The 16,059-nt window shown below is 31.2% G+C and overlaps 2 protein-coding genes across 2 annotated transcripts; both read left to right on the top strand.

Moving 5' to 3' along the window:
• The first annotated feature begins 5,313 nt into the window (after positions 1-5,313).
• On the top strand, positions 5,314-8,089 carry LOC131012009 (membrane-anchored ubiquitin-fold protein 6-like). Its single transcript, XM_057939918.1, has 3 exons — positions 5,314-6,115; positions 7,191-7,361; positions 7,834-8,089. Exons 1-3 carry the CDS (start codon positions 5,986-5,988, stop codon positions 7,887-7,889), a joined length of 357 nt encoding a protein of 118 aa, XP_057795901.1. The 5' UTR covers positions 5,314-5,985; the 3' UTR covers positions 7,890-8,089.
• Positions 8,090-15,193: 7,104 nt separating this feature from the next.
• Positions 15,194-16,058, top strand: LOC131012010 (probable E3 ubiquitin-protein ligase RHA1A). Its single transcript, XM_057939919.1, has one exon. The coding sequence runs from the start codon at positions 15,372-15,374 to the stop codon at positions 15,852-15,854; it is 483 nt and encodes a 160-aa protein (XP_057795902.1). The 5' UTR covers positions 15,194-15,371; the 3' UTR covers positions 15,855-16,058.
• Position 16,059: the final 1 nt, after the last annotated feature.

Raw genomic sequence — 16,059 nt, forward strand, 5'->3', positions numbered from 1 at the left:
ACCCGACCCCGCAATTTCCTAAATTTTCCTACCCGATCCCGACCCCGACCCTACTGTCGGGTACCCTAATACCCGACGCGGGTACCCGCATACCCGCATTTTAACCAAATTTTCAAAATTTTCCTTTTTTTTTGGCTAATTAAAAATTTTAAGTTTTAGGCTTATTATATGTTTTAAAAAAAAATAATTGTTCTACATAAAAAAAATAGTATTATTTTACGAAAATAATATGCTTCTAAAGGAAAAGGGAAAAGTTTGAATATAAACCACAATCCATTATCAATGATAGTACTATACTACTATTTTTAAAAGTATTACTAATTCAGATATTTAATCTGACAAATTGTAGTAATTTATAATTCTATGTGATCAAAGATGATAAAATAGTTATGGTATCCTTTGAACCCATTATATGATTATATATATTGTGTAATATATATACTTACAAATTCAAACTATTAATGCTTAATTTATTTGATAATCATTTATAAATACCAGGGGCCTAACCTAAGTCCTAAGGCACGGCTTCCTTCAAGGCAGAAGAGAATTCTGTTCTTCAACTTAGGAATTAGATTTAGGATTTTGCATTTTGATATTAAAATATTATTAAATTATATAAAATGTTAAAAATATGTATTAATTAAATATTAGGTAGGTATTCGGGTATACCCGATACCCACATTTTTTGAAATTTTAATACCCGATCCCGACCCGCACCCCGTAAAATGCGGGTATCGGGTACCCGAAACCCGCATGGGTATCGGGACGGGTCGGGTATACCCGATAGCCGCATCCCGTTTTGACACCCCTACACAGAAGAGTCGAACATAGGCTCTTTGGCCTTAGGCGGTTAACCTCTTACCGCTTGACAACACACGCACACAATAGACGAACGAGGTAGGATTGACATGTAGGCGCTTGATCCAGGGCAGAAGGGGATGATCATCTATAAAGAGGCCGATAGAGGTAAACCTCTTCCCTATCCAAAAATATTCAAATTTCAAAATTAGGCCTAAAGATATGGATGAATCGCAAGACTCCTCATTCCAACTGACTCTTCATGGGTTGGGCCTTCTCGAGCCCTAATCGCACTTATTAATACATGAAGGCTTATCGCCTGATGGTAACCATTTTCTGTTGTGTTGTTATTTCAGCGCTAGTGCGGGAAGCAAACTACACATATAGGGATGCCAATGGGTTCTGGATCGGATCCTATAAATACCAGATCCAGATCCGTTTTATTTTCACAGATCTAGATCAGCCCCAAATCCGACGAACTCTAAAAATTTGTGATCTAGATATCCGTCAAATTCACGGGTCTACGGATCTAGATCTGTGGGTCTACTGTAGTATTGATTTTTAATATTTATTTATGTTTTATATATTTATATTTATGTTTTATATTTATATTGTGTAAAGTATTAGTATTGTGTATTGATTTTTAAAGTATTAGTATTGCGTATTAATTTTTAATATTTATATTTATGTTTTATATTATTATAAATTAAAAGTAAATATAAAATATAAATAATACTCCCCCCGTCCACGAAATACACTCTCATTTGATGGTCAGCAAGGAAACTAAAAAAACTGATAAAGGTATTATGAGTGAAATATAAGTGTAGTTGACTAAAGTGATAAATGTATTATGAGGTGGGGGCGGATCCGAATCTAAAATTTCAAGATCCAAATCCAGATCTTTTTTATAAATTAAGATCCATATTTGGCCCAGATCCGTCGAGTCCAAAATTTTGAGATCCAAACCCTAAAAACGGATCCATATCCACGGATTTGGGTCGAGTCCAATATCCATTGACATCCCTATATATACTCCTGTCTGTGGGCAAGTATTTCATTTTTTGTTCATGTTTTGGACGACAATTTTGGCCGTAAGTACTTATTTATATTAAGTTATTTCCATTTGAGTTAAAGTATGATTTCCTTTATGTCTTTTGTCTTATTTATTTCGTCGATGTCTAGCTTAGTATTAAAACCTGATTTGGGCAAGATGAATTGAGCATGAAATACTTAAACTTGCGAGGACTAATTGGTCTTAAGAGTCACATGAATATGTTCCTGATACACTAGGTTTGATTTAAAACGGTTTGGGAAACCTTTGGGCACAAGGCAAAATAAATTTCAGCCTCTGAAGAGTACAACTCGTGTTGGAGAGTTGCGATTTTTGGTTAATTTCATGTAAGAGGTCGAATCGGGTTATTCTAAACATTAACGCATTTTGGGTATAACTATTTCAAGCGAGAGACCAATGTAGGGAGAGCTTATGGCCAGAATAGATAAAGGCATTAATTAATAATTTATGGGCTTATACACTGAAAGGAAAGATTGGGCAAGAGGTTGTAGAGTGTGTGACGCGTGACAATTGGGAGCGTTATGTCTTATGCCTATAACCGATTGACGTATGCATGTGATGAATATGTTTGCACCTATGACCGAGTGAAGTTCATGTTTAATGAGTCAAGTCCAAGTCAGGTTTGTTTTGTCATTTGACCAATCTACGTTTCTATTTCAGTTTAATTTTCTTTATTCATTTGCCCACAACGGTAGTTAAAGCATGGTACCAAAATCAACTATTTTTAGTGACACCTTGACGGCCGAAGAGATTACAATCAATTTCTTGTGGATTCGATCCCAAACTTGCTGCTAATTAGTGTAGTTGTGGACACAAAAATTTTATTTGCGTGAAGTTAAACGACGATTTCGTCATACACGTTCAATAAAAATTAGATAATTATATAATTATAACGAACGTGTTAAGATACTAAATTACCTAACGCTGGACTATCATGTGTGGTAATATTCCATACTTATTAGGTTAGTTTTCTAAAAATACAACCAAACATGTAGTGTGGTTTATGTGTAATTATGAATACATAAAATTCGTAGTTATGAATATGTAAATAGTTTCTAGATTTGACGTGATATATTGGAAGAGAGAATACGTTGTTAAGTTTGATAGTATATACTAAAATAATATGTAAACTAATTAATAGTTCATTTTGTCAAAATTGATCCAATGACTGCTTTGGTGTGGCTCAATTATATAATATGAAAATGGTTAGTTAGTTGCAATTTTTTTCCATTATATTTGTGAGTTGATGATTTAATTTTATATTAGTCGATTCAATTTATTTTGTTTTTCATCATTTATGTAGCTAAAAAACAATATATAAGAAAAAAATTGAACGGGTTTAATTCGACCGTTCGATGACCCGAGAGCGACTGAGTTGGGCTTGCTATTTTGCAGCTCGATCAGATTTTGACCCCGCCCCCCCAGCCGACCCACTATATTTTAAAAGCTCGGTGGGTCGGACCGGGCTAGCTCGATCCGATTTATTATTATTTTTTAAAAGAAAAAATAAATAAATATCTTAAGGGTAAGGGGTTAGGCAGACCCTCAACTTATAAATAAAACATCAATCAATATCTCATATATGACGGTGCCCAAAAGTGACAACGCCCAACGGAATAAACACGAAAAAACAGAAATAGAATGGGCTATAACATACATAGATGTTGCCCAAAAATGATTATATTCAGAAGACCAATGAAGCAACATAAAAAATGAAACAATCCGAAACAACCTATTTGATAGGTCTAACCTTAAATAAGTGTTTGATTTGCATGATTCAATCTGCAATTGATAATTCAACCTGTATGCAATAATCCAATTAAGTGATTATTTATCACTCCAAGGTTTGGTGAATTATTTAATCACCCTCCAATCCTATCAATTTTATTTATTTCAACTATTGAATTAAACGTTTTCTTTCCTTTTTGAAAATTAAATTAGGTAGCAATATTGTATATGCTATTGATCTTAGTCTTCTTTTTCAATATGAGTATCAATTTGTTGCTTTGCACGCATATTTAGAAATAAATTTAAGTTTCCTTAAAACAAGTAAATAAATTTAAAGTGCATTCCATAGTATTGACTGATCAATGGAAAAATAGCCCATAATATGTATATTTACTAATTCAGTTAAGACAAAAGAATAAATTAAGAAGAAAAATAAAAAAAAAACTTACCTAAAAACTCTAAAATAACACTATCTTCTTCGGAAAACAATAATAATATTAAACGATACTTATTTTGAAATGGAAAAATTGCAAGTGGGACTTTTCTGCACATTTCAATGAACTGAAAATTCGTCTTATTTGATTATTTCTAATTTGTATTTTATTTAATTGGATATCAAATTGCAAATTCACCTAGAATTTAGAAAGCAGACAATAATACAGGGTTGACATTGACAGTCAACAAAGCCTTTTTCTGGTAATTGCTACAGTTGTATTTCAATTGTTTTCAATTTTGGCTTTATTAATTGAAAAATTAAATAGTTTATGAAAAATTGTTGCCTTTTACTTTTAGCATTTTTAGAAAGAAGCAACGTAGTCAAATGGCCATAATGAAGATTGAAAATCAATTTTTGGCCCCTAATCTTAAAACATTAAAATATGGCCATTAATTAGGTGGTATGCCTAATTTGCCATTTCTACTCGGTCGCTAGGGTAATTGCGCGACCGCTGAATGATTGTGCAGCCGCTGGAAGCTTATGGGTGAGTGGCGCGCTCGCGGTGAAAAGCCAGCACCCGCTGCGCGTATGGCACTAATAGTGCCATAAGTGCCATACGTATCATTTTATTACTTGGTTTTATTTTGGATTTTCGTTGGCACTTATGGCACTATTAGTGCCATAAGTGCCAAAATAACCATTTTAAACACTTCCCCGTAGGGTTTAGATGTTTCATTTAGGGTTTAAATGTTTTATTTAGGGTTTAAATTATCCATTTAGAGTTTAGATGTTCGATTTAGGGTTTAGATTATTCATTTAGGGTTTAGATGATCCATTTATGATTTCTTGATTCTATTACTGTTGTTTCTGTTGCACTTATGACACTGCCAAAAGGACCATTTTATTTCGTTTTATTTTGGATTTTCGTTGGATTTTATTAGTGTCATATATGTCAACGAAAATCCAAAATAAAACCAAAGTAAAATCTTGGTAGTGCCATAAGTGCATAACCCGACCCAGCACGCGACCCGCGTGCCTGATCCAACTAGATCCGCCTCATTAAGGGTAAAAACGTCCAAATCAATAAAATTGCCAAATTTTATATTTTTTCAATGTGTGACCATAAATTGTATTTTATGCTTTATTTTGGCTACTTTAAAATTTTACTCTTTTAGAAATATAGGTACTATTATAATTATTGCATATTTAAAAGTCAAATAAGAATTTTCCAACTCCAAATTATTCAATTATATTTCAGCACACGTCAAACAACAAAATCAATAGATTTTCACAGAAATTCATACAACGCCAAAAATTATCTAGTATTTTTTTGAACGAAAAAAATTATCTAGTCCCAGATTTATAGTATAAACTAACTAATTTGGCCTGCAAAAACGAAATCTGTCTATTAGCTTTCCAATTTTCAGATCGATTCATAGTAGACTTCTATTTCAGTCTTTGAATTCAAAGCAAAAAGAAGTTTCTCTTCTTGCGGCTAAAATAATATTTATCCATTTATTGCAGCCCATAAATTTAGTTATCGATTCATCTCCGCTACCGTTTCTTTCTGACTTCAAAAAACTCCCCAAAATTTGATCTTTTCTGCTCCCATCACCACTAGATCTCCCAATTCTTCAAAGTCAATTCTGGATTTTTTGGCATAAGAGATTTCGTAAAGATTTTGATGGAATTCTTGAGGATTTTACAGCTGAAAAGTGGTCAATTGTGGTCCAAAAGCCGATTTCTTGCTTCTTTTTGAAATTTTCAGACAATCTCTGGAAAAAGTTTTGATCTAGATGTGGTTTTACTTTTGTTGAGCTGGAGGAGCTGTATATTTTCGAATAAAGTTGGTGGTTTTTTTTTTTTCATATTTGTTTGTTTAGATTGATTTTGAATTAGTTGGGCTCTGAGAATTTGAGGGGCTGTGCATAGTTTTGAAGGGTTTATTTTGATGGCTGTGGACGAATTAGTTGAGCTTAAATTTAGGCTGGCCGATGGCAGTGATATTGGACCTAGCAAATATAGTTCTACTACAACTGTGACTTCTCTCAAGGAAAGGATCATTTCACAATGGCCCAAAGGTTTATAAATCTCTTCTTGTAATTGTGTTTTTCCCCTGCTTTGTTTGTGTATGTGTATGTTTTGGGTTGCTGAAGTCTTGATTGGAGTTTTTGTTGGAGCTTTAGGTGCAAGTGCTGAATAATTGTGTCTGATTTCATTTAAAATCTAATGCATATTGTTCTGTTCAATTCTTGTATATGCTACAACTTTGTATGTATTGAGATTCATTTGCTCCTTTCTTGCTTTAGCTCAAAACTGATAGAAGAAAATGAGAAGCTTATCTAGGAGAAATCAGAAATGCTCATGCTATTGTGAAAAGTTTCGTAATTGAACTTCACATTAGAATATCAGAGCATAGTAACAAAGAAATGCATATCTCATCTCTAACTATAGATGAATTTTAGCTACACGTTGGACTGAAATACGAAAGGCCTAAAATTGGTTGGACTCGTATCTGTTAACTTCACAGTAGAATCTAGGTTTTGTCTTCCATATAACCGTTATTAGCTGCCATGGGGAATCTTTCACTTGTGAATTACACCGAGATAGAAAACCTACCCTGTGTAGTTGATCAGTTCATAGGGTTTTCGCGTGCCTCTCACGGTTGTTAGAGAAGGTTGACCCTTTTTGGTTACAGCTTTAGAGTCCCCAATGATATGCTTGTTGTTCAAAATCCTTTTCTTATAAGGCAATGTCAAATCAATTGTACGAAGTCGTGGTACTTTCTATTATACGCCAAGAATGCATATTGTGAAGGATTCAGATGTTTTATTCTTAGCTGCAATGCAGGTTAAGTCAGATTGTTTACTTCAAATTTGAACATGCTCTATAACTTTCTTGTAGAATTAACTCTGAATGCTTGATGCTGTCCTTCCGTATTGCACAATATTTAAATGTGTAGGAGACGATAAATTAACTCAGGCTAACGCGTAGTGATTGATACAAAATGAACATAATTTTTCAACTGTACAAATATATGGTCGATTTAGTCCGTCTCATTCGTGTTTTTTTGCTTTTGTGATATGTGCTTGTCATGTAACTATTTTTGCTATTTTATTATCCATCATCCTCATAGAGGCTCTTTGCTATTTGCAGATAAAGAAAATGGACCTAAATCCATAAACGATATAAAGCTCATTAACGCTGGAAAAATACTAGAAAACAACAGAACACTTGCTGAATCACGAACTCCTCTAAGTGAAGTTCCAGGAGGCGTCATCACAATGCTTGTCGTTGTGCGTCCTCCTCTTCCAGACAAACACAGTGGTAATAAACTAATACTTCATGTCCTAACATTATCTATTTCATGCTTCCATATGTAGGATGTCGTCGTCTTATTTAGCGTACTAATTCTTGAAAATGCTCCCCAAAAAAAGAAAAAGAAAAAACAGAACAACACCATATTGATTTCTATGGTAAATTTGTTGTCCAAGATTTTGCAGGTGAGCTAAAGTATTATTGTAAATCAACTTACTTATGCAACTAATAATAAAACAAGTTGTGAAATCCTTTACTAAACCGTGTCTATCTGTTGTTATAAACGCGATTATCTTTCTATATCAGACACTTTTTTATATCTTTTGTGGTGTCAATCTTGACATGATCTTCCTACCTTTACATAATCACAAACTTTGCTGCAATTTTTCTTCTTTGAGTTATGCAATTTTATAGTCATTGATGGCGTTGTTTGTTTTAGAGCACGAGACCTAGCTTGGTCACTGATACTGCATTGTCTCAGATAAATTGCAGGATGAATCCCAGAAAAAGGTCGGATGCTCTTGCTCGATCCTGTGACGTATTTGAGAGAGCCAAAACGACGTCGTTTTTTGCATTGCAGGTTGCTGAACTGCATTTTACAAGCTGTACAACCCAAATAGAAAAAAGTGGGATTCAAAACAAAATTAAGGATGAATATATCATATATGTATGTCACTGGATTGAACAGTTTATAGAAGAAGTAATTTGCTTTTGAAACATATTTTCCGATCAGAAAAGATGGCTATCAATTTAATTACAGCCAATACATGAAACTATTCATTCTTAAAAAAGTATCCAGGAATAATTTTTTTTTTAAAATCATTTTTTATGTAAAATCACGTAATTACCCTTATTTTATTCTTTTACCAGATTTTTCACTTTCTTCTTACTCTCTCCTCTCTCTCCCTCCTTCACCCATCTTATTTTTTATTTTTTATCTTAATGAATAATTTGTATTTTTCTTATTTTAGTTTTGATATTTTTAAATTCCACTCATTTAATTACGTGACAATTAGATAGACTAGAAAGTAATTCTACTAGATGCTAATTTAAAAGCTCTAATGTATATATTGTGAGATACACTTTTCTAATGATCATGTAGGAGATTAATTTGGAAAATAGTAAAATAAAATAAACAGTCTAATTATAAAAACATGAGCTTTGCGATAACCTTTCCTATTATATTCCTGCAAGATCGTACCTTGATTGCAAAATCACGTACTATACATATTATAGTAACTAGTGCGCAACCCGTCGAAATTCGACGGGAAATTATTTTAATTTATTATATAATTTATTTTTAAATTTATTTAATTTAAGGTAATATAGTTGAAATTATATTAATTTGAATCATATTCCTTAATTAAATGTTAACCTTTTGTTAGAATAATAAATATTCTTTTTATGTAGATTTTTATTTAATAATATTTGGAAAAATGTATCGATATTGAAAATTTTATTTCATCTGAGCATCATCTCGTCTGAACTTTGTAGGATCATATCATAATCTAAGTTTCGGAAGACTGACGTTTGAACATCAGACTTTTGAGTATCATCTCGTCTAAACCTTAAAATACAAAAAATGAACTTTTATGCATCAAGTTTTTTTAACATCACTATCTGGAGCTTTAAAAATCAAAGTTGACTTGTGAGATTGTATGATTTGGAGCTTCTAACATCATAACTAACTTGTAAACATCATTTTGTATGGAACTTGAAAAAATCTTGACAAACTTTTATGCATTATTAGTTCTAAATATTATAATTGGGTTCCAAGAATCAATCATCTCGTTCGGAGTTTAAAAAAGCAAATTTAACTTGTGAGTATCATCTCATTTGAACTTTGAATGACCACAATTAAGTTACAAGAATTATCTTGTGTGTAGCTTTAAATATCATTATCATCTTTAGCTTGTAAGATCATAATTAACTTCTAAACATCATCTTGTATGCAGCTTGAAAAATCTTGACAATTTTTTGTGCATTATTTCATGTGGAGCTTGAAATATCATAATTGAGTTTCGAGCATGATTTCGTTTGAAATTTGAAAGAATAAAATAGACTCGTGAACATTAATTATCTTCAAATCTTGAGTTTCGAGCATCATTTCGTCTGAAAATTGAAATAATAAAATTGACTCGTGAACATTATCTCGTTTGAAGTTTGAAAGACCATAACTAAGTTTTGAAAATCATCTCGTGTGTAACTTAAGAAAGTTGACACGATATTCAAATTGTATTAATTTATTTAGTAATTTAATTGATAGATTTTCATAAAAAATCTATGTTGAATCCAAATTTTATTTCTAAAATTTTATACAAAATATATTATTTTATAATCAAATTAAATTGAAGAAATAATTTACTTAATCAAACCAATTTATTTTTTCAAATTAAATTAATTAGACCATGTATTTAATTAAATAAATTTGGTCAAATTAAATTGACAAAACAATTCAAATTGTATTAGTCTCAATCATTCCGCCAATTAAATGTAGATTTTTAATTTGGAGAGCAAGAGCTTATTCTTGTATAAGTTTTATTTTGGTGAAATCTTATAAAAATACTCAATGTGAAATGAGGTGATTTATATGAATTCTTCACTCGATTGAGATTATTATAAATTTGATACATGATTAAAGATTTCTAATATATTTTAACATCATATCCTCTATTGTTCTTTATCTAAATTCTTCATTTATGCATTACTAATTTTTTTTAATTATTATTATTATTATTATTATTATTATTATTATTATTATTATTATTATTATTATTATTATTATTATTATTATTATTATTATTGTAGTAATGGACGAACAGAAACAAATAAAGTTTGCAGAAATGAAAAATATATTTTTCTTCCCTATATAAATAAAATGTATGGATTTATTTTATAAAAAATAAAAAAAATTAATTATTTGGATAGACATAAAATAAAATTTTATTTTAAAGTAATCAGTTTATAGAATTTGTGCCTTATTATGCAAACATGTAAATCAATGACCGGACCCGTTTCTAATTTACATATACGTGCATGTCTCAATTCAAACTTAATTTAAAATTAATTTTATTGAAAATTAAGAATATAAATATTATATATATATATATGTGTATATATATATTCATACAATATAATATATTGCAACCTATACATATAATATGTACGCTATTGAGAAATATAAAATTAATAACAAATATACATCTAATCACTAACATTCAATTAAAATAATTTATCGTATATAGATTATAATTTTTTTCTTATCAGACATGTAAATCTAATTTTTATATAGAAAAAATAAATAATAAAATTTATTAATTTAGATTATATGTAATGATAATATTATTATATATATACATTTATTATTAATTATATTTATTATGATTAATGAATTTTTATATAGAATGTAATACTTAATTAATTAATAAATGATGAAGATTATATATGGTAAATTTTGAAATGGTGAGATTTTAGATATGCCACATAGGTTAAGGCTTAATCCTATTATATAATAGATTGGCCATAATTTGTGTATGTAGATGGCAATTGATTTCAAATTGCCACAGTTGATGAAGGTAATTGACAATATGGATTTTTATATAATGTTTAAATAACAAATTTCTTTATCAATCTAGCATTATTGTTATTGACATTTGACAATAAGCGAAAAGTAAGCCGAGAAAATAACAAAAAAATCAATATTTTTTTTTGAGTCAACATAAAAATAGAATCAATTTTAAATAGCAAAATTGTTCACCCCTAGTTCATAATATCATTTTGGAATCTCAAATATTCATATTCTTCAACATTTCATACTTAGTATTTAAATTTTTCAATTTTAATCGTATTCCCAATTATACCAACATAACCAATTTTTTGAGGTGGAGAGCTTCCTTGGAGGCTTTATAGAAGAGATGGGCCTCATCTTAGAGCCACTCATTCACAATGGTGGGCTATATAAGGGCCCTATAGGTTTTAATTAAGTTATAGTATAAAAATAATGTATTCAAAGATTAAAATAATTATAAAAAATTAAAATCGAAAATTTCACTAAATTTAAATTCAAATATTATCATAAATAATACTCCCTCCGTCTCACAAAAATATGAACGTTTTTTCATTTTGGGTGTCTCACAAAAACATGAACCTTTCCATTTTAGTACATCATGACCCACCACTACTTTTCCTTAATTAATTCATTACTCTCACAACACCTTTTAAAGTGGGACCCATTTTCCACTTACTTTAACTCTCAACTAACATTTCTTAAAACCCGTGTATTTCTCTTTGTTCATGTTTTTGTGAGACGAAGGGAGTATAGAAAAAAATTAAAAATATTAGAAACATACACTTTGAGTCTCTAATCGAAGAGTGTGTATTTTTCTACAATATAAATTGCACTATAAAAAAAGAAGCTATATTAATTTAGTTTTGTATTGAATCCCATATCGTAAAGTATAAACTTCTATACAATGTGAAATGCACTATAAAAAGAAAAGCTACATTTAATTAAAATTAAAATAATTTTTAATGTTTTTAAAATTAAAAAATATATATATTTTTGTTAAAGGGGTGTGTGTGCAGTGCACATGCCCCACATCTCCTCCTTAAAACCGAGCTCGTGCCCCCCATCGAGCCTAAGGAGCTCGGCAATGGAGCGGAGCTCGCCGAGGGCTGACTCGAGCTGCTCGGTCGAGCCCCGCTACAATTGGTCTCACGTAATTGTTTCATGTAATTGAGTTTGACAGTGGCTAGAGTTGTATACGAATCGAGCCGAGCCGAATATCTTTAGACTCGGGCTCAGCTCGTTAATTTTTTAACCTGTTTGAGTTCGAATTCGAGCTTTAAATTGAGCTCTAGCTAGGCTCGACAAATAAATATTGGGCTTGAGCTTGATTTGAATTATGTTTGATAATTATTTGATAAGAGCGAGCTCGAGCTTGAATTCGAGCTCGACTCGACAAATTTTCGCAAATTGTTACTTGAGCTCGAATGGCTCGTGAATAAAATATAGAATCTGTTATTCGAACCCGAACTCGGGGCTTGATTGACAACTATTTTTATCTATTATTATATTTAATTTTTATATATATTATATAATAATAAAATTATATATGGATATTCTTATCTTATAAAAGTATAAGTTACTCATATGCATCTTATTTCAAAATTATAACAATAAATTGTTAATTTGTATGATTTTCATTTTAATATATATGAAAATATATAATTGAATTCATTGTTAATAATTTCATGATATTATTTGAGGATTAATTAGAAAAATACATATACAATAATAAATATTTAGAGAATAACTTTTTATAATTAAATAGTAAAATAAATAAACTAATTGATATTATACAAAATTATTTAATTTACATAAACATATTCACGAGCCAATTCATGAATACATCTGCGAGCTTATTCGCGAATAAGCTCGCGAACATGTTCTCTAACAGGTTCGAGTCGTGTTCACGAGTTTACGAGCCGAACATATGCAAGTTCGAGTTCGGCTCGATAATTTTATCGAGCTTGGTTTCAGGCTCGAGTTCGACTTGTTTAGGAGACTAACGAATTTCAAACGAGCTTTTTTCGAGCCGTGCTCCGAATAATTTGCGAGCGACTTGATTCGTTTACATATGGAAGCTTATGCATCGATTCATACCAAATACACGGATCGATCCAATTCACGCACACTATTAGATTAAACAACAAATAAAAAATGTTTTGAGCAAGTAAAATTTTCTACGTTTTAGCTCGAGTGGTTGCTGCAGTGAACAACTCCACGAAATATGTAGTTTGAAACTTTAAAGAAAGATTTGGTTAGGTGTGTGATATTTTGTGGCATACAGTTCACTCCAAAGTCACAATCACTTTTTCCACAAATTTTTAGAAAGTGAGGAAATCACATTTTGGTATGTTTGAGTGGGTTTGTAGTGCACAACTAAAATGGTCCATGTGCCTTCTAATTTTTTAATGTGTTACCAACCGCATAACTCATCAGAACCAAGATTCAATTGATTATATTTCATCTTTAATTAAAACGAGAATCACTACTCACATAAAAATAAAAATAAAAAAATTACCCACTTACAGACGTGATTGAACCAAGACCTCTCATAAAGGAGAGTCTTTAGATATTTTAATTTTGCTACTTGAGCTATGAATCATTCGCCGTTTAATTTTATTTTGAAATACTAATATTTCATCTTTAATTAGTCACGTATGTACTTATTAGTTTGATTTCGTCAATGAGATCGCGCCCTATAATCAAGGTCTTAGTCCATTTTGACCATTGTGGACTAAATCATCATTTGGATCATTTTTAAAGAAATTTAGTATATGCGCTATTAGATAATACAGAATAAATATTAAATGTTTTTTTTTCTTGAGATGGAAAAAAATGAAACATCATTAGTTCAAGTCGAATCAAACAATATAAAAAAATCAAGAAGTGAAACTCGATTTTTAAATTATTACATTTATAAAATTAAAGGCAAAACGAGCGAGTTCATGAACCACAAAAAACGAAATATCATTCTCTCTAAAAAAAAAACGAAATATCATTAAATGTTACTCCTACTCTCTTTAAACAAAAAGAATTGGGTTGTGACGCAGCATGAAAAGAGTCAAAACCTTAATGGAAGTTTGAAAAGGTGAAATTTTGAGGCCCCTCAACATCAATCAGTCACGTCTTTTTTTTTTCAGGTAAAATATTGACCACGTCAATTACACAATGACATATCAGGAACAACAATGATGAAAAATTATTTGGCGATTGATTCAATGTTATATTTTTTTTTATTTCGGAAAAAGTATGCCGAGGTTGAAAACTCGACAATCTCCCTCGCCGGAAAAATTACTAACACCCTCTTTTTAAAGTGAAATGTTTTCAAATACACTTTACTCAAATGGTTAAAAAATATCTGCATTATAATTTATTTTTGTAAGAGATATATATATATATATATATATATATATATATATATATATATATATTTGTTGTATTTATAAATACATCCGGAAAATAAACATAAAAACATAAAGCTTCACCAACCGACATTTGAAAATTAAGCGAATTGTTCGATGTTGGTAGGTAGAGATAGCATGTGTTTCTTGTATCTTGAACAAAAACCCTACATTAATTTAACTAAAACTTGTTAAACTGAAACAAATCACCAACTCTTCTCAATTCTCATTGGGAAAACTTTCAAGTTTAGCCTGACCACCATCTCAATAAAATTCAAATTACAAAACCAAATTCTTAGGTTTATATATTACAGGAGTGAATTTAAATAAAAATATTTTCATTGTAAAAACTGTGAGATTTCTAACTACAAGTAGTTCGCAATATTTATTGAATATAAAATTCAGTACAATTATTTATTGACCCAGTGCAATTACTTTATATACTCACTCTTCTTACAATAATAAAAAAAAAGTTAAGCCCCCCCCCCCCCCCCCCCAAATTAACTAATCATTAAGTAATATTCACCTTCGCGAGTACTATATATTCTCGTGGGCATCGATCTATCACAATAATCTTTTGTTACTAGTCAAATCCAAATCTAGAAATCTAGAACTCTAAACCATTTAACTAATACAACCCTCATAATCATAGTAGTTGGTGGTGTATATGCACATAGTCTTGATTTTTCAAACCTACCGAAACTTTAAAAAAAAAAAAAAAAGGTTTTCAAATTCATGGATCAAATTCACAAACACACCAAGGTTACGTAGATGTATGGCATGATTAACGTAAAAACTAAATTAATTATGAAAATCGAGAACCGTACTGCACTAAACGTATAAAATTACTGTATTCGATTTGAAATCAATTAGAAAAATAAAAAACATTCATCCCTCATGGGATTCAAACTCATGTATTGCATTCATCTACTATAGATATCTTAATGGACTGAAAATAGTTCACACATTTACATTTAAAAAACAAAGTTCTCATTCGAAGCCTCCTACATATATATATATCTTCACTACAATTCTTTAACAAAAAAAGTGATGAAAGCTTTAACAAAGCTGTTGTGTTTCTCAAACGAAATCGTGGGCGATGTGGTGGAGCTCCTCCCCAAACTGCTCCGATTAATGGTGCTAGCCATCTGCAGTCTGTGGAAGCATTGGAAGCACACAACCTCCACCTACAAATACGCCTCCATCATCAACACCAAAACCTCCAATTTCGCAATCTCCGATAGCGAATATTGCTGCACCATCTGCCTCTCGGAGTTTGCCAGGGGAGACGAAGCGGCGGAGCTCGTGGATTGCCGCCACGTGTTCCACCGGCGCTGCCTGGAGCGGTGGCTGCGGTGCCACCGCGCCACGTGCCCGCTGTGCCGGAGCGTGGTGGTGCCGGAGGCCGTCGTGGAGGAGTACCGCCGCACGCGGATGGATCGAGAAACCGATGATGGGATTCACAAGGAGCTGGCCCACATCTTGTTCAAGGTTTTGCATGATCGCACCCGTCGCCATCCATTCTTTTTCTAGTTCCACACTTTATTCATTTATTCTCCTTAAACCTTAATTTCTTTTATAAATATTTATACTTTCTACCAGTAAATCAACGCATGCACACAATTTGTAAAATTAGTAAATGTATTAGCTAGTTATTGTATTGAGGAAGTTTTGTGTGAGACTCAAACTCTAAATTCAAGTACAAATTTACCAATAATATTATAAATTAGAATACAAG

This window comes from Salvia miltiorrhiza, chromosome 2 (genome assembly GCF_028751815.1).
Source record: "Salvia miltiorrhiza cultivar Shanhuang (shh) chromosome 2, IMPLAD_Smil_shh, whole genome shotgun sequence".
In the NCBI taxonomy this organism is placed as follows: domain Eukaryota; kingdom Viridiplantae; phylum Streptophyta; class Magnoliopsida; order Lamiales; family Lamiaceae; genus Salvia; species Salvia miltiorrhiza.